At 44.6% G+C, this 23,159-nt stretch overlaps 1 protein-coding gene across 1 annotated transcript in view; it reads left to right on the top strand.

Annotated features, from left to right (window-relative positions):
• LOC126532230 (signal peptide peptidase-like 2B) overlaps window positions 1-15,961 on the top strand; it is a 42,489-nt gene extending 26,528 nt beyond the window's left edge. The window contains exons 9-14 of the mRNA XM_050179895.2: window positions 2,178-2,252; window positions 3,905-3,952; window positions 5,882-6,035; window positions 9,044-9,121; window positions 10,885-11,039; window positions 15,632-15,961. Of these exons, the coding sequence (XP_050035852.2) occupies window positions 2,178-2,252; window positions 3,905-3,952; window positions 5,882-6,035; window positions 9,044-9,121; window positions 10,885-11,039; window positions 15,632-15,823 (702 nt within the window). The 3' untranslated portion in view covers window positions 15,824-15,961. The remainder of the gene's footprint in view (window positions 1-2,177; window positions 2,253-3,904; window positions 3,953-5,881; window positions 6,036-9,043; window positions 9,122-10,884; window positions 11,040-15,631) is intronic.
• Window positions 15,962-23,159: the final 7,198 nt, after the last annotated feature.

The raw sequence follows: 23,159 nt of genomic DNA, 5'->3' as shown, positions 1-23,159 counted from the left end.
GTGCTTTATCTCGTTTCTTTTTTCAGTTCTGTGTACACTGCTCATGTTCACACTCAAAACTCTGTGGCGCGATCCCCGCCTGTGTTGGTGAGCCAATGAGCGATATCGTGATCAACCAACGAGAGATTGAGGCCGCTCTCAAAACATTGAATGCGTTTTAAGCAACTGGGCCTGATGCTTTATCGCCTGCGCTGCTTTCATTATGCCCACGGGAAGTAACCAAATATATCTGTGCGCAATCTTCACCAAATCTTTACAGAAGATCTCTTTACCAGATGATTGGAAACTTGCCACTGTCGTCCACGTGCATAGGGGGGACCGCGAAATAGTGTTTTGAATTACCGGCCTGTCTCACTTACCAGCGTTGCATGTAAGATACCTGGGCATGTGCTTTACAGTAATGTTATAAGCCATATGAACGCGCACTTCTTGCTCAGCCGCCAGCAGCATGGATTTTGTAGTGAATTTTCCTGAACAACACAGCTGCTTCAGTTTACGCATGATTTAGCAGGAGCTTTGGACAATGGTTTCGGTGTTGACCGCTTGTTTCTAGATTTTAAGAAGGCGTTCGATGTTGTCCCTGACTCTTATAGAAAAATTTGAAATGTATAATATAAAAGTATGGTTGTTAAGTGGATAAAGGAATACCTAAATTTAAGAAGACAGGAAGTTGTGCTTAACGGCAAGACATCCCGTGTAGTTGATGTGTCCTCTGGCGTGCCCAAAGGATCAGTCAGAGCCACTTTTGTTTCCCATCTATATAAATATCTGCTCCGATATTTCATCGCAAATCAGACTATTTGCGGATGATTATGTTTTGTATAGGGTTATTCATACTACCCATGACTGCAGTGTTTTACAAAAGGACCTGTACAAAGTAAATGAGTGGAGCAACAAGTGGCACATGCTCATTTACTTGAAAAAATCTGTTCATATGCGTTTTTCGAGAAAAAGATCAACTCACGACCCCTGTCACTCTCGAAATTCAACCAAATCATTATCAGGTCAGGAGCATAAACATCTCGGAGCTTATTTCACACCTGTTCTTTCTTGGAGCTGTCACATTGATCATATCACAGCTAAAGCATGCCGCGTTCTAGGTTTCCTGCGCAGAAATGCAAGAAAGTTGCCACTCGAGACAAAGGTATCATTGTACAAATCAAATGTCTAATCCATTTTGTATTATGCTTGCCCTGTGTGGCATCCGCGGTCAGCACGTGGCGTAAACAGTTTAGAAAGAATTCAAAGCATAGCCCTTCGTTTTGTTTGTTCAGATTATACCAGGAATTTCAGCGTTTCAAGAGCAAAAGAAAGCCTCGGTTGAGAACCACTACAGCAATGCAAGGAATACCTCAGAATAAAAATTTTTCGCAACGTATTCCACTCTCGAACGGCTATAGATCCCGGGAAATATTTTTCCAAGCCTGATTACGTTTCACAACGGCTGGGCCATGAAAGTAAGATTAAAGAAATAGCTTGTAAAATTGAAACGTTAACATGCCATTTTTTCCCAGAACCATAAGCCAGTGGAACAAGTTACCATCTGATGTCGCAACAATTATCTGAAGCAAGCTATCTTCAAATTCAATAAGCCCACCATAGTAAGAAAGAGAGAGTGTGTGTGCACGTGCGTGTGTGGTGTGTACGCGTGTGTGTGTGTGTAGGTGGGTGCGAAAGTATGAAAGTGTCCCGGGTACATGTTTTGCTTTACCTGCGTCACTTATTGGTTCTTTATTTGATCCGATCCCCCCTCCACTGTAATGCCTGCGGGTGCTGCGGGTATTGTGATAAATAAATAAGAATAAATAATAAAAGCACTCCATTACAAATAACGCAGTTGCAGTTCCCACTGACCATTTCCTGGCCTCATTGAGCAGTTTGTTTGTCTGAACTGATTCATACCAGGGACGCTGAAGGGAAGTGATGCATGTTTGTTATTGAGTACAGCACTGCGCACGTGACTAATTCAGGCAGTAACATCACAGACGCTTCTGACTGTCTCAGCGCATGCTGCGCACTTGATCCACAAAAGCGATAATTAATTTATAGAGCTAACTCTTTGATCGTTACGTTGACGAGGTTCACTGTAAATTTCAGAATACAAACACGTGTTCGATATATCTTCTCTGTCGCAGATAACAACAATATAAATACATAACTTTTTCTTTTTCTTTCAGATATGCACACTGCTTCTGTCGATTCTATTCTTCTATGATATATTTTTCGTATTTCTTACGCCACATTTGATTCCGGTGAGTCCTAGTTGGCGGCTCCCTTTCTTTCTACCCATATTTCATTAACACTAGTAGAGCCGTGTACCAAAACTTCTGTTAAGTTGGCCATAAAATACCGTGCTCCACTATAGCTTCATTTTTACTTTCGGGTATAGAAAGAAGCAGATACTAAATGAGTTTTGGAAAACTATTTCAACAATACTGCATCCTTTACGCCAACAGTAATCCAGTTATCTCATAATTCTGTTTGCCCAGTACAAAGCCTAACAACACCGTTATATCCTGCTGTCTTTGACATAACATTACCGGAAAATAGCGGTTTGAAGTGGGGAACAGTGGATGAATTAGGAATGTTCCTGGAGCCAATGTTTCAACACGGAGAGTTGTCTTCATCAGGCCAACGAAAGCACTACTTTCTTAAGTCGGAGGGAGGGGAGAATTATTCAGCTAAAACAGCATTCAATATCTGCCAGAATCCACTAAACATTCCTCTGAATTCGCTGAAAGATTTCTGTGGATTTATTCTAAAGAGAAGATGCACCAAAATTGCATTTCGAAAGCCTGTAATTGTATAAGTAACTTTATACACGCCGCAAATACAGGAAAAGCAAATACAAGAAACTTGTTTAGATTGATGGCAAAGCGCTTACGGAACCGCCTTTCAAAAAAGGCTCTTGGTTTTAATATACTGGTTCTGCCGTAAGAGCTGTACGCATATTCATTTCATCGTAACGTACGTACGTACGTACTTACGTCGTTAAAGAAAGGCGCTGCAAGTCATTGGCGTATTTTCGTTTTGCTAAAGCCGAACGTTGAGCTAAGCCAAAAGTCAAATTCGGTCACAAGACGGCTAAACGTTCTCGTGAACGTTCTCGTTCTCGCATGACAAATCCATTAAAAAGCCATTTGTCCGTTACAATTTCGTTTTTGGTGCTAAACAAGACGTAAATCCGCTAGTTTTATCGGAATATTAGCGGGAATGGTAGCAGTACTTTTTAATGACCCGTCAGATCGTCTTATTTTAACATTGATGCATCAGCAGTTGATATGATTCTGCCATCGTAGTGTAGAGACGTTTAGATAGCGGTACCGATGGGATTAATCACACCAGAGATGGTAGAGCAGATACGCTGTAAACGCAAACGTATAAGCGACTGTTGTAACACCTCGGCAAAATGAGAGCTGTAAAATTTATGACAAGCTTTGGGAGTAACATGGACTGAATAGCGTGATAACGCTAAAAGCAGTGAATAAAATGAACATCCTAATCGACACCACTTGCCCCAAGCGCTATTGCAAGAATCGTGCACAACTTTCGTAGGCTGCATGATCTTTGATGCATAAGCGACACATGCGTTTCTCACATGTGTTGATTTTTAAAAATAAAGGTCAGTGGATTGTACACTTGACGTGAATCACGAGGAAATCATCAAATTTTGTTTAAATGAAATGACTATGTGATACAATGAATAAGCCACTAAGTATTCAGTTGTATGACTTCGCTGACTGATATGGAAGGCTCTATATTACTGATGCTCATAGAGGTGTGTCTAATCCCTATAAAACGTATAAGATATTATTTTTTCGACAACTGTCAAGCTGCTTTTAAACATGAAAGATTGTGAAAAAAATATTTCTATAATATCATTGTTCACATTTGATATTTCCAGGCGAAAATTACTCACAATTCAACGACGAGCTTCGTAAATGCCTCGGGGGTAAGCCATTTTCAACCCTTTAAATTTTCGTGAGTTTTTTGTGTGTGCTGCATTTCCCCGTTCACGAATGCTTCTCGTCTTCCTGAGTGTTAAGTGCCACTCCTGTTGAAGTGTCAATAATTTACTCGGTAGTCTATTATTAAACCGCGCACAATTGTTATTCTAGCACCGCGCTCTTACTTGCTGATAGTTGCTATGTATGTTTCCATGTCTAACAGCCTGCACGGTGTTTTGTTATTTCCGCAATGAAATTTGACGATCTCGAATGTAAATCGGCTGTTCCCTTTCACGTTGACTGCACCCGCACAGAGATGTTTCAGGTGTGCCCTGTTGAGCTCAACAAACCCTCGAGGTGTCGCAGTGGCTGCTGATTAGCACTGAGTAGCTGATTCGATTCGCGGCGGATGCAGCAGCATTCCTATGGGGGGGGGGGGAGGGGGAGAGAATTTCTTGTGCCCGTCAGGAGTGCGTTAAGAGCCCTGGCTGGTCAAAATGGCGCGACTACTTCCACCAGTCGTCGTGTTTTTCTTTTGTATCTTGTGGCTTTAGGCTCAAGTTTCCTTCAACGCAAGTCCTCAGTTTGAAGGTCAACCAACTAGACCCCTTCGCTAGATTAATGACGTTGGTAGACGCGTGAGCAGCAGCTAGCAGTCGAGGAAGGGAGGGGAGATGGAGGAAAAAATGTTAAGTGGTATACTGGCACAATACTTTCTACTATTCTTTTTTTTTTCATTAGATGAAGATCCTATCTCTCTAAACCCTAGAAAAAATAGTGACAAGCCTCAAAGCGCCATTGGTAATAATTCGTAATCGCCAGTAAATGTTACGAAGAGGAAGCCCGATGCACAGATGTATTTACAACTATTTACATGGGGAAAAGTTAATGGTAATCGCGAAGGCTGGTACAAAGGTCACAGCTCGAGGAGACAGTCTACCACTCCTTCTTCGTTTCCCTCCTGCGCGCACGGTTCTGTCCGAATGCACCGTAACAATATAATAGCTTTTTCTGTAGCCAGCTTATGTTTCGTTTCCAAGAAGGATACCATGTTGAGGTCATACAGTATACTCCTGGGAAACGAAACCAATACTGAGTGTAGAAAAGCTGTTACATTACACTGCAATAAATTATTTACGGCGCGCTGGGGCTTATTGCTATTCTTTTTTGCGGGTTAGAATCTAGAACCTTCATTTAACGCAAAACAATAAATATTCGAAACTATCTCATGCCTGCACCTTAAGAGTGAGAAAGCAGATATAAATTGAAGGTATAGAGGACACATAGGGAAAGAATTCGAAAAACTATCTACAGAATCGCGACAAATTAAAGGTTCACCATAGTTAGCGTATTAAAAGAAAAGTTGAAAGAAATTCTAGTGACTGTAAGCAAATACCTTTCTGTTTATGACGACAATTTTTTTCTTCCAACAGATGACAAAATTCTAAAAAGCTGAAAAAGCTGTAGCTCATAGAGTGAATAAGTGTACAAATGTATAGCAATAAAATGCTATGTAATATAATTTACATATTCATGTGCATTATACTCGTTTTATATGTTGTGATAGATAAAGCTCACATTTCTTTTTTTGCCAAATTAAAGTTGGAAGTTTGGTACTTTTATTTATTTTTAGCATCCCCTTTTTCATGAACCTTTGGGCTATCGTTTAGGGACCTTAACACGCTCCAAGTAGTCACTGGAACTTAACTATTCTTCTTTATTGCAGAGCTATAGCCAGGAATCTTTGTTTAACCTGTACTACGCCTCATATGTTAAAAGGTTTGGTGACTCAGTAACCTTTCGCATATTCAGCTTCCGCTTGTGCGTTCGATGACGCCTCAAGCTGTCATGGAATATTTTGTACCCTCGCTTCTAGCCCCATTTCGTCATTAAAATTCATATATTTAAAGATATCTACAATCATTCGCCCGCAGAAAGGCGACAGTATCATGGTTGAAGTGGCCCGCGGCGGGGGCTCGAAGGAGCAGATTCCGATGGTGATGCGGGTGCCGCGATTCGGAAACCAAGACATCTCCGCGTGTCTCAATAGCTACTCGCTTCTCGGCTTCGGAGACATTCTCGTTCCCGGTGAGCAACAGCTGTTGATCTCCGCACACTGTTTTCAGACTTGGCTGTTAATAACGATGCATAATAGGGTCAGTCTGAGAGGAGTTTGCCGGGGCTCCAGCGCCTCTTATATATATCATAATTTTGTGATAGTAAATTGTACCCAAATATTGAATTTGTGATGAACTACTTAATTCTTTTGTTTAGCGAAGCCAAAACCTTTGCAATAACACACTTATGATTATATAATGTATTTATATTCTCTGTTCGTAAATACTACCATATGTACTTGCCCTTCCTGTTATAATCCCAAGAGGGATTGACAGTATGTGAAATAACTAATACATAAAAAATAATTACACGCAATAATTTGACTAATGGGCAAAAATTAGATGTGTTCGGCGAAGTTTTATTTGTATCCTGTACGCTCGATTTCTGTGACGCTGTGTATTTTGTGCCTATGACCGTGTGCTGCATATGTTTAATATTACACCTCTTGAACTAGTGCGAAAAAATCGTAATTACTTATTTTTGTGGAAACTAATTCACAGCCACTTCTGTTCGTAGTTACTGTCAGTTGTAACGTTCTGCGTGCCTCACCCAAACTTGCGTAATCCCAGCATTTTCTAAGTGAATTCCTCTTGCACCTCTAACGCTATAATACGTCTTGTGACACAACAAAATACCTTGCGTCATGATCTTGATATTTTGAGCTCTACTATTTGCTCATTGCCTGACTTCTCTTTAATTCAATATTTTGTTCAATTTGTACCATTGTTTTCTTTAGATTTTATGTTTGGTTTTTCTGTTTTCAGTTCTTTGTGTAACACTATTTCACCAATATTAGGACGTGGAGCTGTTCTTGGGCACTTTCAGAAAATAAATAAATGACATGAAATGGAAGCTCTCACTTAGGAGTTAACATAGGCAGCATGGAAACGGAAAAATAATGAGGCGTACAATGCTATAACGCCCAGTAGGAGCTCCTGCGTTTAAAACAGGTTAAAATTATCCACAAAAAATTTTATGAGTGCTTAGACCTACCGAGCCGAGTAAACGCAGCCACTGTGTGTATATCCAAACCATTGTCCAAACACAACCAGTGAAATGACTAGGAAGAGGCTTGAATCACTTGAAACTAAGAAAAAGAGTATCAGATGAGTTAGCCAACCTTGGTAACCTTTTATTTCGATATATAAGAGCGCCCAAAAACCAGGAAGAATAGGAAGAACGACACATGCCATAGTGCTTGCTAAGCTTATATTCCATAACAATATTTCCTCGCGTGGAAAATCGCGTATTTCATCGCACCCAAACCACTCCTTCCTACGCCTGCAGGTGCTTTTAGCGTAAAGGTCCTTTCTTTTCTCTTGCTTTCTTTTACAAATGCTTAACCTAGTTATTCGTCTGTAATAAAAATCCACTTGAGATCGACACTGGTCTCATCTGCGCCTTGTCTTGTGTCCTGTCGTTCTAGCGGCGTTTAGCTGTCGTGTCGTAGCAATAGTGCCGTCTTTAGTAGTGAAGTAGAGTGGAGAAGATACCTCACAAAACCATGCTATCATTTTTTGAGAAAGTCTCTTTATTAAGTGATACGTAATGTGACTTCCGGCGGTATGTTGGAACAGTTCACCTCCCAGAGGATTGTTGTGGTCTGTTAAAATGTCGCAGTTTCGCCCTGAAGGTAAAGCGTCCGTCGCGTAACAAATTAATAGACAGCTATATGAAGTAAAGATAGTAGCTTTACCAGCCGTATAAACTTGTAAGCATTCGCTTACTAACTAAATTAACAAGAATGGTGTCATGTGCACACAAGCAAATATGAACGCATCTCACTCGATGACCGCGGAAACTCGCTTTCAAAACGCTGAAGTGACGAAACGCGGCAGCAGCAGCGAGCGAATTGACCTTTGTGCTGCTTCTCGCTTCAACGCCAACTAAGCGGCAAAAATACAGTGCACACGAAGATACCAGCACTGGGCCCCTCTCTCCCCATTGCAAATCGCTTTTAAGCTAGGTCCCACTCGGCCGCGCCATACGCAGCAGCCGCCAGAGTAGAACGCCCCCCCCCCCCCCCCACGTCCCCTTCTCCTGGTGCTTTGCGCGCCACGGAAGACTGCGCTTCCTCCCCGCTTTCCTCCCTTGCGCGTGCTAGATTTATCAGCCGTCGCCGGCTCACCCTTGCACGCTTTCACTCGCACATACAGCACGCGCTACGCGTTGAAAATGTTATCAACCTTGGACTTTATACGGAGCATCACGGTGACGGCGACGGCAGAAATTCGTCGGCTGTGTCCATGTGATTGCTATCGCAATAATAAGCATATAGCTCAAAATCAGGTAGATCCTTATGTAGGTCGTCCATCATCCGGAGTAACAGCTGTGCCGCTAGCCTCATTCTTGGCGCTGTGCCAGCTTTTATCGCTGAGCTTCATACACCCGCATCGCGAATCTTCATAGTGGGGTCATATACGCTCACGCGTAAGCAATTCCTTTCATATGGGCGTACTACTTCACTCAAACGCCCTTTTCTATAGGTGTCAGGGGCGAATTAAAAAAACAAATAAAAAATGCTCTCAAGTGTGCGAATTGTCTTAGTGTGCGTGCCACAATAATGTATTAGCACACCAACACAATGATATGCGATGTTCCCATCTTTTTGGAATGTACTACTACGTTCAAGAACCATGTGTTATCTGATATCGTGAGTGCGTTCTCGCCAGACAACAAAAACGTGATATCAAAACAACCTACGAAGCGAACGAAGTGAACGATACTCACATGGCAATAGTTAGCTGCACCATACAGCCCATAGGCTACGGCTTCACGTTCAACTTAGCCAGCCTCTCTCCCCCTGTAGTTATTTTGGTTACACGGTACGAATTGGTGCTAAAGCATGAGCATGCAGCTATGGAAATCGAGGCGTAGTCATAGTTGTCGTATCCGTCGCGCTTTAAAGTCGTAAGCAATGATATGTGCATGTGTGTCGTCCAAATGTACCGATTCAGCTGCTCGCACCATTTGCGCAGGCCTTCTGCTCGCGTTTCTGCGCGGCTTCGACCTCAGCAATGTCGGTGGTTGCATGTACTTCCCGGTGGCCTTGATATGTAAGTATTCTCAGTTCTGGATGAACCTAATCAACCCTTGTGTTCCACTGCCCCCCCCCCTTTTTTTGTTTCTGTTGTCCAGCAGTGTATGGGGAAGAAAAGCAGTAGGAAAGTTGTTTTAACAGCGAAGATTTTCTTTGCGAACCTCACCGGGTTTCGTGACCGTGGCTGCAGTGTGGCTGTTCTCTTGCCGAATAGGTCAACCAATCACAGCGGATCACTGGGTTCTTTGCACCACCACCATAACGCGCTTGCATCCGCGCATCTGCGGCTGAGCGCATGCGCGGTCACGTGGCTCTATTTCACATTTTGTAAACTTTCCTTAAACGCCTAAAATATCACCACGCAGCATGTACATTGCCACAACAAAATTGGATTTGTCGTTCCTGAATCCCCTATCCAACGTAGCATGCTCGGCCCTAAAGTGAATATAATTTTTTTAAATAAATGATCTTAGTTTATTAACTAATCAAGCGAAATATAAAAAAAAATATTTTGAGGAGCGCCACATGACGGCAAAGCATGTGTCGTTGCTTTCAACCAGCTGCAGTTACCCAATTCTTTTTGTATTCTTGGTTTAAGCTACGTGAAACACCCTGCATAAGTGTGAAGAGATCACGTTTGGTTATTCCACCTCGCGATTCCCGCAAGCACTGCTGATTTTCTGTTAACGGAACACGACATTTAAAAGGTAACGCAGTTGAGGCTGCCAGAGTAGTCTTATAATGCGTTATTTGCATGACCTTCACGAAGAAAGGCCATGTATTGGTGGTGAGAATGTTGTAGGCTAAACTTGGCCAATCGAATTTCGCGGGCTAAGCGTGGTGCCGATGACGTCGATAAGTCACGCATTTCACGGCATTTATTTCGTTTTTGTGTAGCAGAGAATACCATAAATGCTACGAGGATTAGTTTTTGCTTATTTCTGAGTATATTACATTGAATCTCTATTGATAAAGTATTATTCTTCAGCAGACGTTGTCGGCATCCATGACGTGATAAGGAGCTCGTGTGGAAAGTTCAAGGCGTCGTCAACCCCAGATTTTGACTGTTCGGTCACTTTTTCTCTTACCCAATGCTCTGGCCACAGCTTCACTGGCCAACTTTATACTCCCATTCTCTGTATTGTTTCTCTGCCCGATGTATTGTTTTAACAACAGCAGCGACAACAACAACTAACGTTGGTTCACAAAGCACACTTATGCGCTGAGCAGAATGCACTATAATAAAGGTTACGTACATACTGTCTAATCTACCAGCCTAGCCAAATTAAGTGTTTTTTTTTAGTTTCCTTTCAGCTTTTTCTGGGGAGCAATTTCGGTCTCTCGCCATCCGTGCCATCCCAATCGCTTAATGAGACATGTATAAAAGAAAGTGAAATAGATGTTGTAACGTTGCTTGCAAAGCCTTAGAGAAACCAAGAAGTCAGCGCAGCACATAATCCGCCTCCACGTCAAACTGCAGTACGTGAACTTTCTTAGACCATGTACATCAGAGCTGCCATTTTTGCACCAAGCATCAAGCTCTTCCAGCTTTTTGAAATGTCCAATTGCTGCTTAATTCCTCAGGCCCAGTTTAAGAAACGGAATCCAAACTGTGGAGAGTCACTTTTAATTAACCTAATAATCATTTGTTGTTTCTAATGGTGATTTACAGTGATTTATCATGGAACATCATCGTAAAGATGAAGAAATATTAAGTTGTGCCCGTTTTTGCTACCTTTAGCGCCACTGTTTGCTCGTTGTTCTTTGATCCTTGTGCAGTCTATGGCTTAGGTCTTTTGGCGACGTTCGCCAGCCTCTACCTGATGCGCCTGGCCCAGCCTGCACTTATGTTCCTCGTGCCATTCACAGTGCTGCCGACACTGCTCATTGCGCGGCTGAGGGGCGAGTTCGACGACATCTGGAACGGAAATGCGGCAAGTCTCACGATTATTTGTTTGGTCTGTCGTTTCCGTACAATGATGCAGAAGCTTGAGCTAGAAGGAGCTAACTTCAGCGGAGTGTTCTGCCTCCTGCTTCTTGCGCGAGCGTTGTACGTACAAGCCCTAGCGTTCCTGCCGAGTAGTTGTAACACTGACGTGTATATACTAACGTTGATGCAGGCTGTCGTTTGATTGAAATAGTGCCGGCGTTGCGCAACGTTGCGAGACGCCTGCTGTCTGCCAGCAGGACACTGTTTCTTCTGCTCAGCGACAGTTCTCTCGCGTGCTGCGTCGCGCAGCCATGTCGCCTCTGTGCTTCGGTAGAACAGCGTGCGAGTGTGTGTATACATATATATATATATATATATATATATATATATGTATATACGTTCCGTACATAGCAGTGAACGTTGCGGAAGCTGCGCAAGAAGTTCGGTCAGGAGAAGTTATCACTCCGCACGTTGCGTCCATGCTTCGCTGCGCGTCAACGGCGTTCACTCGCGCGAGGATGCACGTGAGGCTTCTCGCGACGGGTTGCAAATTAAAAAAAAAAAGAACCCGAGAAGAACAACAAAAATAAAAATGATCTAAAACGATGCATTAGCAGCCGTTTACCATTTGCTTCTAAGGATAAAAACTTGAGCCAATATAAAATACAGTCGCGCACAATTACAGTCAAAAGACACGAAACTATATCCAAGCGCGAACGAAGCCACTGCGAGAAGTCACTACAGCCTCCACAGCGTTGACTGCTATGTGCGCAGCGGAGTACAAGCGCAGTGTGACGCTGCGCGCGTCCACTTATTCTCAGACCTTTCACAGCCGAACGCTGTGCGCCCGTCTCTGAAATTTTTTTTAACCATCCACGCGTGGTCCGCGCTTGCACCACTTGCACCATCGATACTACGACGGAACGGCGGCGGCAATCGAGATGTTCGCCATTTCCCCGCCTCTGTCACCGCTACGGTTATAAAGGCGGACGTGCGCGATGCGCACAGTTGCCTTGCGATAGCGGATCTTGCAACGCAGTAAGCTAAATGTATGTAGTAATTGCCGCGATGACCGAAGCCAGTTTCTTACAGGAGTTACTGGCCGACATACCTAAGAGTGGCGAACATACAATAGCTCCAAGCTTTCAATAAGTTCCAATAGTGGAGACAGCAATAAAAAAGAAACAATTATTACGCCTCAGCAAAGTCACACACTGTCAGTTGCAGAGAACATTAGCAGTAGCCCTGCTACAATGTTGCTTATTAGACGAGTAGAATGTTGGGCTAGTCTCTGCATACCTTAAGGAGGATGTGTAGAGCAAGGTTGAAATCAACGGAAGAAACAAGAGGAGACGAAAAGATTGCCAGAATGACAACAATCTCTGTCTCCTCCTCTTCCGTTGATTTTAACCTTGCCCCACACATCCTTTTTATGCTTATTAGGCCTCACCTTTCGTTAATTTCTTTGCTGGCGAAGTTTGTTATGTGGGGGTCAATGCTAGGAAATGAAGTACAAGTTTCGATAACACTTCTTTTCTCAATCTATTTATCGTTGCTGCGACGGCATAGGGATGGTCATTATACCGAGAAGCTACATTATGTAACAACGATTTGTGACGATGGTGCAGTTGCCATTGGGATGTACCTATTAAAGGTTAATGTAGTAATCGCCGTAGTGTGCGATTATAAGTGTACAAGGCAGACAAGGCCAAAGCATTTTACCCACAGATATTCCTCCCAGAATTTTTTCAATATTGCAGCGACGTATGTAGACTACATGTAACAAGACCTGTAAGCTTGATCAGCCGGCTGAAGTTATTAAATTGAAATTTTTGTTGTTGCCTGCACATTCACTTTAAATTCAGTGCGGATTCTTTCGTTTACTTCTGCACGAAGTTAAATAAAGAGGCCAGTGTTATATTTAGAAGAACAAAAACCATGCAAGTAGCTCGAAAATTTCCTGGCCATCACTTTCCGAACATGGCGAAAACGTGACATTCCTGATCTCGCTACAAATAACTTAATCTGGCAACACTACGACACTCTCTATGGCAAAGTCGAACGCGGATAACACTGAAGGGCCGTGTTTATGAGCCAACAAGATTACTTTTGTGCCGGACAAAATGTTCTGTGGACGGCGTTTGCTGGAATCGTGTCACCGCGGGTGAATATATCTCCTCATTTGTCCTAATGCCTACGCATCGATCTCTAGAGCAACAATTTCATTCTGCGTCGAGGAAATAAAGCTCGAAGTAAAAGAGCGCGAAAAGACGAAGACAGAAATCAAACATGCGCGCAGGACAAGCCCTGCGCTTCCAAGTGGAATTTTATTTGTCCAAACCACATTTATAACGTTCACCCCTTCACATTCACAACATATTGGCCCCTTTTAGCGCGAGATGTGTAAGTGCTCAGGTCATTCCTGCACGGAGGGAACACGTCACAATGTCCTATCAACCATAAAGCACTACTAATGGGGGTTTCACGAAATGCATTGGAAATTCCTTAAAAGTAGAAAACACGAGATAATAAATCATGTCCCTACGACAGTCATGCATTTGAAAATGACTCAATGTTGTAATCAGACAAGCAATTACGTAACTTACACTAATTACCTCATTAACTTAAAGATGCCGTGTGATTTATACTATTGGAAGACTTGAGGCACGCCATCCGAGAAACTCGTAGCCCTTTCAAGAAATGCCAGTAGTTGACGCTGCTGGTTTTTATAGGGCAATGAATTCCGATAAATTTCACAGAGAAAAGCGAAACTGAACAGCCGAAGAGCGCAACTGTAACGTCCATAGTAGACGCCAACCTGATTGGTTGTGCCTCACAGCTGCGAGCATCAAGCGAGCGCCCTTATCAAGCCATGATCTCGGTGGCTTAATTTGGGGTCACCCGATGGCAGGCCGGAAACAGTCACATCACTCATGGTCGCCACAGTAACGATCTTCGTCTGTTCAGTTTCGCTTTTCTCTGTGAAATTGGTCGGAATTTATTGCCCTGTAAAAACTAGCAGCGTCAACTTTTTTCATTTCTGGAAACGATTACGAGCTCCTCAGATGGCGCGCTTCAAGTCTTACATTGGAATCAATCGCATAGTTTTCTTGGTTAAAAAAATAATTAGTCTAATATGCATCATTAACGTGCAGCGGTGGCGTAGAGTGCATCGGTGGCGTAGAGGTAGAGCATCCGCCTCGCGTGCAAGAGGACCGTGGTTCGAATACTGGTGCCGCGCAATTTTCCACCGGATTAAAAAAAATCCGCGTGTTGATAAAATTGCATAAACAAGGCCTGGAGTGCGCCCTGATCCCGGTGACCAGAACCAGTAACACACTCCCTCACCAGAGCAGGATTGGCCACCCTGGTGCAGTACTTGGCCACAACCTCCTATATGAATACAACAATCAAACCCCGACCCTCAGTCCCCAGCAGCTGCGAAGCAACTGACCACGACGGTGGTCAGACCTGTGACGCAGCAGAGGGTGCTAAGAATCCCTGGATCCGGACAGGCCGCCATTGGAATCTCAACCTGGCAACGTTTAACGCTAGAACGTTATCTAGTGAGGCGAGTCTAGCAGTGCTATTGGAGGAATTAAAGGGCAGTAAATAGGATATAATAGGGCTCAGTGAAGTTAAGAGGCCAAAAGAAGCATATACAGTGCTAAAAAGCGGGCACCTCCTGTGCTACCGGGGCTTAGCGGAGAGACGAGAACTAGGAGTCGGATTCCTGATTAATAAGAATATAGCTGGTAACATACAGGAACTCTATAGCATTAACGAGAGGGTGGCAGGTCTTGTTGTGAAACCTAATAAGAGGTACAAAATGAAGGTCGTACAGGTCTACGCCCCTACATCCAGTCATGATGACGAGGAAGTCGAAAGCTTCTATGAAGACGTGGAATCGGCGATGGGTAGAGTGAAAACAAAATACACTATACTGATGGGCGACTTCAATGCCAAGGTAGGCAAGAAGCAGGCTGGAGACAAGTCAGTGGGGGAATATGGCATAGGCACTAGGAATAGCAGGGGAGAGTTATTAGTAGAGTTTGCGGAACAGAATAATATGCGGATAATGAATACCTTCTTCCGTGGGCTAGCTGGCATTGCATGTTAATATTCTTAGCGCAAAGAAACGCACGACACGAGAAGAGGCAGACAGGACACAGGTGTGTGCCTTCTCTCGTGTCGCGCGTTTCTTCGCGCTAAAGACTATTAACATGAGTAAAGAACTATGCACAACGGGTATGAACCCCGACAAAACTGAGAATGAAATAAAAAAAAGTTAGAATTATGAATATGAAGCTTATAGCAAAGTTAGTTGTCATTTATAGTTATTTGATTTCACTTAATTAATTTCATCCATGATTTCCCTGCCTTTATTGTCTGTTATCTTTATGTATAGTTGTTTACTGAAGAATGGAACCCTTCACTCTTTATTCTTCTCGCTAAACGTGTGTGGCATATTTTGACTGGACTAAGCACAATGGTATGTATTGTTTCTCTTTGCTTACGTATTCACTCACGAAAGGTATAGGCTCGACCAGTTGTGACTAATTTTAAATTTGTTCATTCCATTTATCTTACTTTCAGCCCGAGGAGGCCAGCCTGTCGGAGAGCGACGTTTCGCACCCGGACATCCTCGCGGAGGACCACCTCAAACCCACCGACCCTAGAAACTTGGTGACTCAACCCGTGCAGCCGGCGTTCCAACCGACGGGATCATACGGAATCGCCTTAACGGGACACGCTTCACAGCAGCTCACTCCGGAGAAGTTCCTCTAGCGAGCACACTATATCTAGCGCCGAAAGTCTGTTTTTTTTTTTTTTTTTTTTTTGTTAACAGACTGGTCATAATTTAAAAGATACATAACGGGCAGATGTTGATACTGACTTGTCCGTTATGTGTACCCGTCGCTTTGACTGATCGATATATTTTATATGACGTTCAACTCCTAGCACGCGGGTTCCCGACCCCGGGTGCCTTATTTCGCTGAGTGTGGTCCGCGATTTAGAAACGCCAGGTGGCCAAAGGTAATTACGATCCCTCCGCTAGGGCTTATCTTATAGACCCCTGTTGATTTTGGACACTAAAGTTAATCGTCGTCATTGCTAGGTACAGTGTCTTTGCAGTTGAAACTAGCCATTTTTTTATTTTATATTTTTCAGCCGTGCTATGCAACGAAAACCGCTGACATCTTTCTTAGTCGACACAAGGATGGTTCAACCTCATCAGAGGGCCTTAGACAAACATGTGCTTATGAGACATACGCAGTCTACACGGATAATATTAGCTTGCTCGGCTCGTCGCTGCATGGTCTGCAATGCAGCGTGCTTGAATCGCGCAGTGTTCATGTGTGGATGTTCTGTTTCGTGGCCACATAATTTGACTAACGTCGTCAAAACCGAGGGTGACTGTCCTTCACTCTTTTAGCGGAACCAACCACTTTTCTTAGCGCCTAATTTCACAAAATTCTTTTTTCACACGCGACATTTCTGACATTGTTCTTGATAGAAGACTTTGTCCTGGACCTTTGCTATAGTGAAAAATAAGTACCATAACCTAGAGTGTTTCAAGACAGTCTGACCTGTTACATATTTTAGCGCATCGGGTCACATATATACGTTTAGTTTAACTAGAAGCAGCTCAAGAGAATTGTGAACTCAGACTGACATTCTTATTTCGTGTTCTCCGTGCACCACTTCCATCGCTAGTGACTGCTGGGTCCATTCGCTGAGATGATGGCGTTTCGAAGTTCCTGGCTGACGGAGGTGCTTGGATCATCACCATTGTTGGCTGGCTTCGTTTCCTGGTGGCCAGCGCTAGACCGGCGCGTTTGGCATTAGCTCTTGTAACACGATAGCTTATTGTTAGTTAATTGTTACTGTCATTATGATTACCTACCCGTGAAGGCAAGAGGAGACGCAGGCTGAGCGGTATGGGCAGGCTTCTTCTCGAGCTTTGCGCCCTTGCCTTGTCTGTAAGAGAACCACTTGGCCTCGCGCGTCGCGTGCAGAGTTCTTCCAGCCTGTGACCATGACTTGAGGCCACCGGCTTTCCTATAAGCTTGCCGCTGAAGCGCGAAGCACTTGCGCAGTGCAGTGAAACCAACAAATACGAGTAAGCCGCTATAATGTAAAACAAGTTTCTGGTGCAATAATGAAATGATAGAAGCAGTCTCCATGCGGGAGATATTGGATGTTCACAACTGGTAACGTGGTGGGAAAATGTACAAATGACACGTGGTGATGAAACAGGCGAACTAAACTCATTATCCCAAATTCCTCGATGTGCATTTCAAAACTGAAGATGCAGAGGCGCGGTAGGAGAAATCGAAAATACCGTCGGAGCCTTGTGTTGAAATGTCGCCCTGGAGCCATCCAAATTGTCGCGACGTCGTCTCACAGAGCGAAATTTCTTAGTCTCATCGCAATGTGCCTAAGTATGATAAACACGTTGTTCATTAAAGAAGGGCAAAGGAAATATTGCACGCGTGCCTCCCCACTGCGCTCGCAGGAATGGAGCGAGCCAATGTATCATGACATTATGACACATCTGCCGCCATGGGTACTGAGAGCGAAATTGGTTTCCAGAAAGAAGTACTATATATAGTACATTATTTAGCGCGCTCTGACGCCTGCCAGCTTTCGGTCTTTATTTTTTTTTCCGAGGGGGACGGCGGGATTGAGTGGCTAGGTTATACCTTCGTTTTATGAAACAATCAAAGAAAGCGAAGTGAAAATGTGATGTCAGTACTTCAAGAACGGTGTCTTTCATTGATATTTTTTTTAACTCTTTCTCTGCAAAATCTTATAGTCGGCCCTTAATTCCCATGTCTTATACCCAACTCTCACCTTACTCATTCGCACCCGCCAACACATCGCGTCCTTGGGAGACGGGAGGCATATATCTAAGCCTGAGTGAGTGAATAAACTATTATTGGGTCCAGCAAAACGCGATAGAACGCGCACCCGGCTAATCCGACGACGGGACTGACAGATCTAGTCTGCCAGCCCGATGGCGGGCGCGCTGGGCGGCCAGGATTTGGTCCTCAAAGACTGGACTTAGCAGGAGCGCGTCCCACTCTTCCTTGGTGAACTTCGGGCCCAACGACCTGCACTCACAGAGCATGTGAGACAAAGTAGCAGTTTCACCACAGGTTACGCAAGAACAATTCGGGTAGATCTCGGGATATATGCTGTTAAGGGACGCTGGATTTGGGTAGGAGTTCGTTTGCAAGAGTCTGAGCGTGACCGCCTGCGGCCTGCTTAGCTTGGAGTGAGGCGGCGGGAAAACCCTTCTAAGTAAAATAATTTAGTAAGTTCATTGTGCGTGATAGGAGCGTCTCTGTGTCCGGGGAGAGAGTCGCCCCATCCGAGGGCAGCGTGGTCGGTAAAGCCACGCGCAGCCTCGTGGGCAGACTCGTTGAGGTTCAGAGGAACCCCCTCAATCGCCCCGATGGGGGCAGGGAACCAAAGGATGGAGTGTATGGAGGTGTCGCCGTGTTTGGCGCCTTTCAGAATTTGAATTACCTGCCGGGCTACCCGGCCTTTCTGGAATGGCCTGGCGGCCACTTTCGAATCGCTATACACCCTTTCTTTCCGACCGTCTTGCATGGCGAGTGCAATGGCCACTTGCTCGGCCACCTCGGGGTTCGTCGTCCGGACGAAAGCACAGTTGATGACTTTGCCCAGCGTGTCCACGACGGAAACCGCAAAAGCCCAATTGCCGTCTCGGTATGCAGCTGCGTCCACGAAGCTTGCTTCGATCTTGTCCTTGTTTATTTGCTTCAGTATATTCAATGCTCTTGCCTTGCGACGACCTGCGTTGTGAACGGGATGAACATTGCGGCGCAAATGTGCGACCACGATCTTCTCCCCTATTTCTCTGGGGATTTGGGTGTTTTCAGCCAAATTCTTGGTTGGTGCGAGTCCGATCTCCTCGAGGACACGCCTGCCGGCCGGCGTGGTGGACAGCCGCGTTATCTGGGACCGTTCCTGAGCCTCGGCTATCTCCTCCATGGTGTTGTGTATGCCGAGCCGAAGGAGGTCCTCGGCATGCGTTCTGATGGGCAGCCCGAGGGCTCTCTTGACAAATTTTCTAATGAAGGCATTAAGCTTTTCCCGCTCGGCTCTGAGCCAGTTGTGCATGGCCACCGTGTAGGTGAAGTGACACAGCACAAAGGCGCTGATGAGCCGAAGCAGGTTGTCCTCCTTGAGGTCACGATGTCTGTTAGTGACCCTTCGCGCGAGGCGAAAAGCATTGTCGGTCTTCGCAATTATCTTGCGCAACGCAGGGCCGTTGCCGCCGCGTGATTCGATGAACATACCTAGGACTCTGATGGCGTCGACCCTGGGTATCGGGTGAGTGCTCCGTGCGAACAGGTGAATGTCACTTTCCGAGACCTGTTTCCAGCCCCTTGGGTCTGCCGCCTTTTTCTTTTCTATAAAGCAGAATCTCTGATTTGGTCGGGGAGCATCTGAGTGGTGGGTAGCAGGTACTGCTCCGTCACGTCTGCCGCCTCTTGCATGACGCTTTCCACTTGCCCTTCGCTACCGCCGGTGCACCAGATTGTGATGTCGTCGGCGTAGATGGTGTGTTTGATACCTTCAACTTGGGCCAGATTCCTCGAGAGGCCGACCATGCAGATGTTGAAGAGAGCAGGCGAAATGACCGAGCCTTGCGGCGTGTCACGTAGGCCCAGTAGCACCTCGTCGGAGACAAAGTCGCCGATCCGCAGCTTCACTTTCCTCCCCGTGAGGATCGAACGGACGTAGTTATATAGTCTGGGCCCCAGCTCGAGGTCTGCGATGGAGGCCAGAATGTATTCGTGGAGAACGCTGTCAAACGCTTTCTCGAGGTCGAGTCCGAGCAGGGCCCTGGTGTCCGTGGTACTGCCGTCGATGATGTAAGCCTGCCCAGGAAAGCAACTGCCCTTTAACGAAGACACTGCACCTGTCGAAAAGGTAACTTCACCAGGAAATTCCTTCGTTCACCCACAAATACGGGAAAACCACGAATGACTTTTCGTGTATCTGTATGCATATATCTGTAAGCCCGAGAATACACCCAAAGTGCCTCGAGAGGCCAGTCGCGCGGCAATTTTCCGTGCATTTTCGGATTTCTTTCACGCTTCTTTCACGCTAGGAAAAACTTTTATGTAACACATAGTGAACAACAAAGCTGTATCGGTAGTATATACATATATATATATATATATATATATATATATATATATATATATATATATATATATATATATATATATATATCTCCGGACAGGCCGCCATTGGAATATGAACCTGGCAACGTTTAACGCTAGAACGTTATCTAGTGAGGCGAGTCTAGCAGTCCTATTGGAGGAATTAGAGGGCAGTAAATTGGATATAATAGGGCTCAGTGAAGTTAGGAGGCCAAAAGAAGCATATACAGTGCTAAAAAGCGGGCACGTCCTGTGCTACCGGGGCTTAGCAGAGAGACGAGAACTAGGAGTCGGATTTCTGATTAATAAGAACATAGCTGGTAACATACAGGAATTCTATAGCATTAACGAGAGGGTGGCATGTCTTGTTGTGAAACTTAATAAGAGGTACAAAATGAAGGTTGTACAGGTCTACGCTCCTACATCTAGTCATGATGACCAGGAAGTCGAAAGCTTCTATGAAGACGTGGAATCGGCGATGGGTAAAGTCAAAACAAAATACAGTATACTTAGGGCGATTTCAATGCCAGGGTAGGCAAGTAGCAGGCCGGAGACAAGTCAGTGGGGGAATATGGCATAGGCTCTAGGAATAGCAGAGGAGAGTTATTAGTAGAGTTTGCAGAACAGAATAATATGCGGATAATGAATACCTTTTTCCGCAAGCGGGTTAGCCGAAAGTGGACGTGGAGGAGCCCGAATGGTGAGACTAGAAATTAAATCGACTTCATACTCTGCGTGAACCCTGGCATCATACAAGACGTAGACGTGCTCGGCAAGGTGCGCTGCAGTGACCATAGGATGGTAAGAACTCGAATTAGCCTTGACTTGAGGAGGGAACGGAATAAACTGGTACATAAGAAGCCAATCAATGAGTTAGCGGTAAGAGGGAAACTAGAGGAATTCCGGATCAAGCTACAGAACAGGTATTCGGCTTTAACCCAGGAAGAGGACCATAGTGTTGAAGCAATGAACGACAATCTTATGGGCATCATTAAGGAGTGCGCAATAGAAGTCTGTGGTAACGCCGTTAAACAGGAAACCAGTAAGCTATCGCAGGAGACGAAAGATCTGATCAAAAAACGCCAATGTATGAAAGCCTCTAACCCTACAGCTAGAATAGAGCTGGCAGAACTTTCTAAGTTAATCAACAAGCGTAAGACAGCGGACATAAGGACCTATAATATGGATAGAATTGAACAGGCTCTCAGGAACGGAGGAAACCTAAAAGCAGTGAAGAAGAAACTAGGAATAGGCAAGAATCAGATGTGTGCGTTAAGAGACAAAGCCGGCAATATCGTTACTAATATGGATGAGATAGTTCAAGTGGCTGAAGAGTTTTATAGAGATTAATACAGTACCAGTAACACCCATGACGATAAGGTGAGAGAGAATAGGCTAGAGGAACTTGAAATCCCACAAGTAACACCGGAAGAGGTAAAGGACGCCTTGGGAGCTATGCAAAGGGGGAAGGCAGCTGGGGAGGATCAGGTAACAGCAGATTTGTTGAAGGATGGTGGGAACACTGTCCTAGAAAGATTGGCCGCCCTATATACACAATGCCTCATGACCTCAAGCGTACCGGAATCTTGGAAGAACGCTAACATAATCCTAATCCATAAGAAAGGGGATGCCAAAGACTTGAAAAATTATAGACCGATCAGCTTACTGTCCGTTGCCTACAAAGTATTTACTAAGGTAATCGCAAATAGAATCAGGAATACCTTAGACTTCTTTCAACCAAAGGACCAGGCAGGATTCCGTAAAGGCTACTCAACAATAGACCATATTCACACTATCAATGTGCGGAATATAACCAACCCTTATATATAGCCTTCATTGATTACGAAAAAGCATTTGATTCAGTCGAAACCTCAGCAGTCATGAAGGCACTACGGAATCAGGGTGTAGATGAGCCATATGTAAAGATACTGGAAGATATCTATAGCGGTTCCACAGCCACCGTAATCCTCCACAAAGAAAGCAACAAAATTCCATTAAAGAAAGGCGTCAGACAGGGAGATACGATATCTCCAATGCTATTCACAGCATGTTTACAGGAGGTATTCAGAGACCTGGAGTGGGAAGAATTGGGGATAAAAGTTGATGGAGAATACCTTAGCAACTTGCGTTTCGCTGATGATATTGCCTTGCTTAGTAACTCAGGAGACCAATTGCAATGCATGCTCACTGACCTGGAAAGGCAAAGCAGAAGGGTGGGTCTGAAAATTAATCTACAGAAAACTAAAGTAATGTTTAACAGTCTCGGAAGAGGACAGCAGTTTACGATAGGTAGCGAGGCACTGGAAGTGGTAAGGGAATACATCTACTTAGGGCAGGTAGTTACCGCGGATCCGGATCATGAGACTGAAATAATTAGAAGAATAAAAATGGGCTGGGGTGTGTTTGGCAGGCATTCTCAGATCATGAACAGGAGGTTGCCATTACCCCCAAAAGTAAAGTGTATAACAGCTGTGTCTTACCAGTACTCACGTACGGGCAGAAACCTGGAGGCTTACGAAAAGGGTTCTGCTTAAATTGAGGACGACGCAACGAGCTATGGAAAGAAGAATGATGGGTGTAACGTTAAGGGATAGGAAAAGAGCAGATTGGGTGAGGGAACAAACGCGGGTGAATGACATCTTAGTTGAAATCAAGAAAAAGAAATGGGCAGGGGCCGGACATGTAATGAGGAGGGAAGATAACCGATGGTCATTAAGGGTTACGGACTGGATTCCAAGGGAAGGGAAGCGTAGTAGGGGGCGGCAGAAAGTTAGGTGGGCGGATGACATTCAGACGTTTGCAGGGACAACATGGCCACAATTAGTACATGACCGGGGTAGCTGGAGAAGTATGGGAGAGGCCTTTGCCCTGCAGTGGGCGTAACTAGGCTGATGATGATGATGATATATATATATATA

The sequence above is a fragment of the Dermacentor andersoni genome, chromosome 5 (assembly GCF_023375885.2).
Source record: "Dermacentor andersoni chromosome 5, qqDerAnde1_hic_scaffold, whole genome shotgun sequence".
NCBI classification, from domain to species: Eukaryota; Metazoa; Arthropoda; class Arachnida; order Ixodida; family Ixodidae; genus Dermacentor; species Dermacentor andersoni.
Note: the sequence above shows the minus strand (reverse complement) of the source record. Positions and strands in the feature narration are given on the sequence as shown.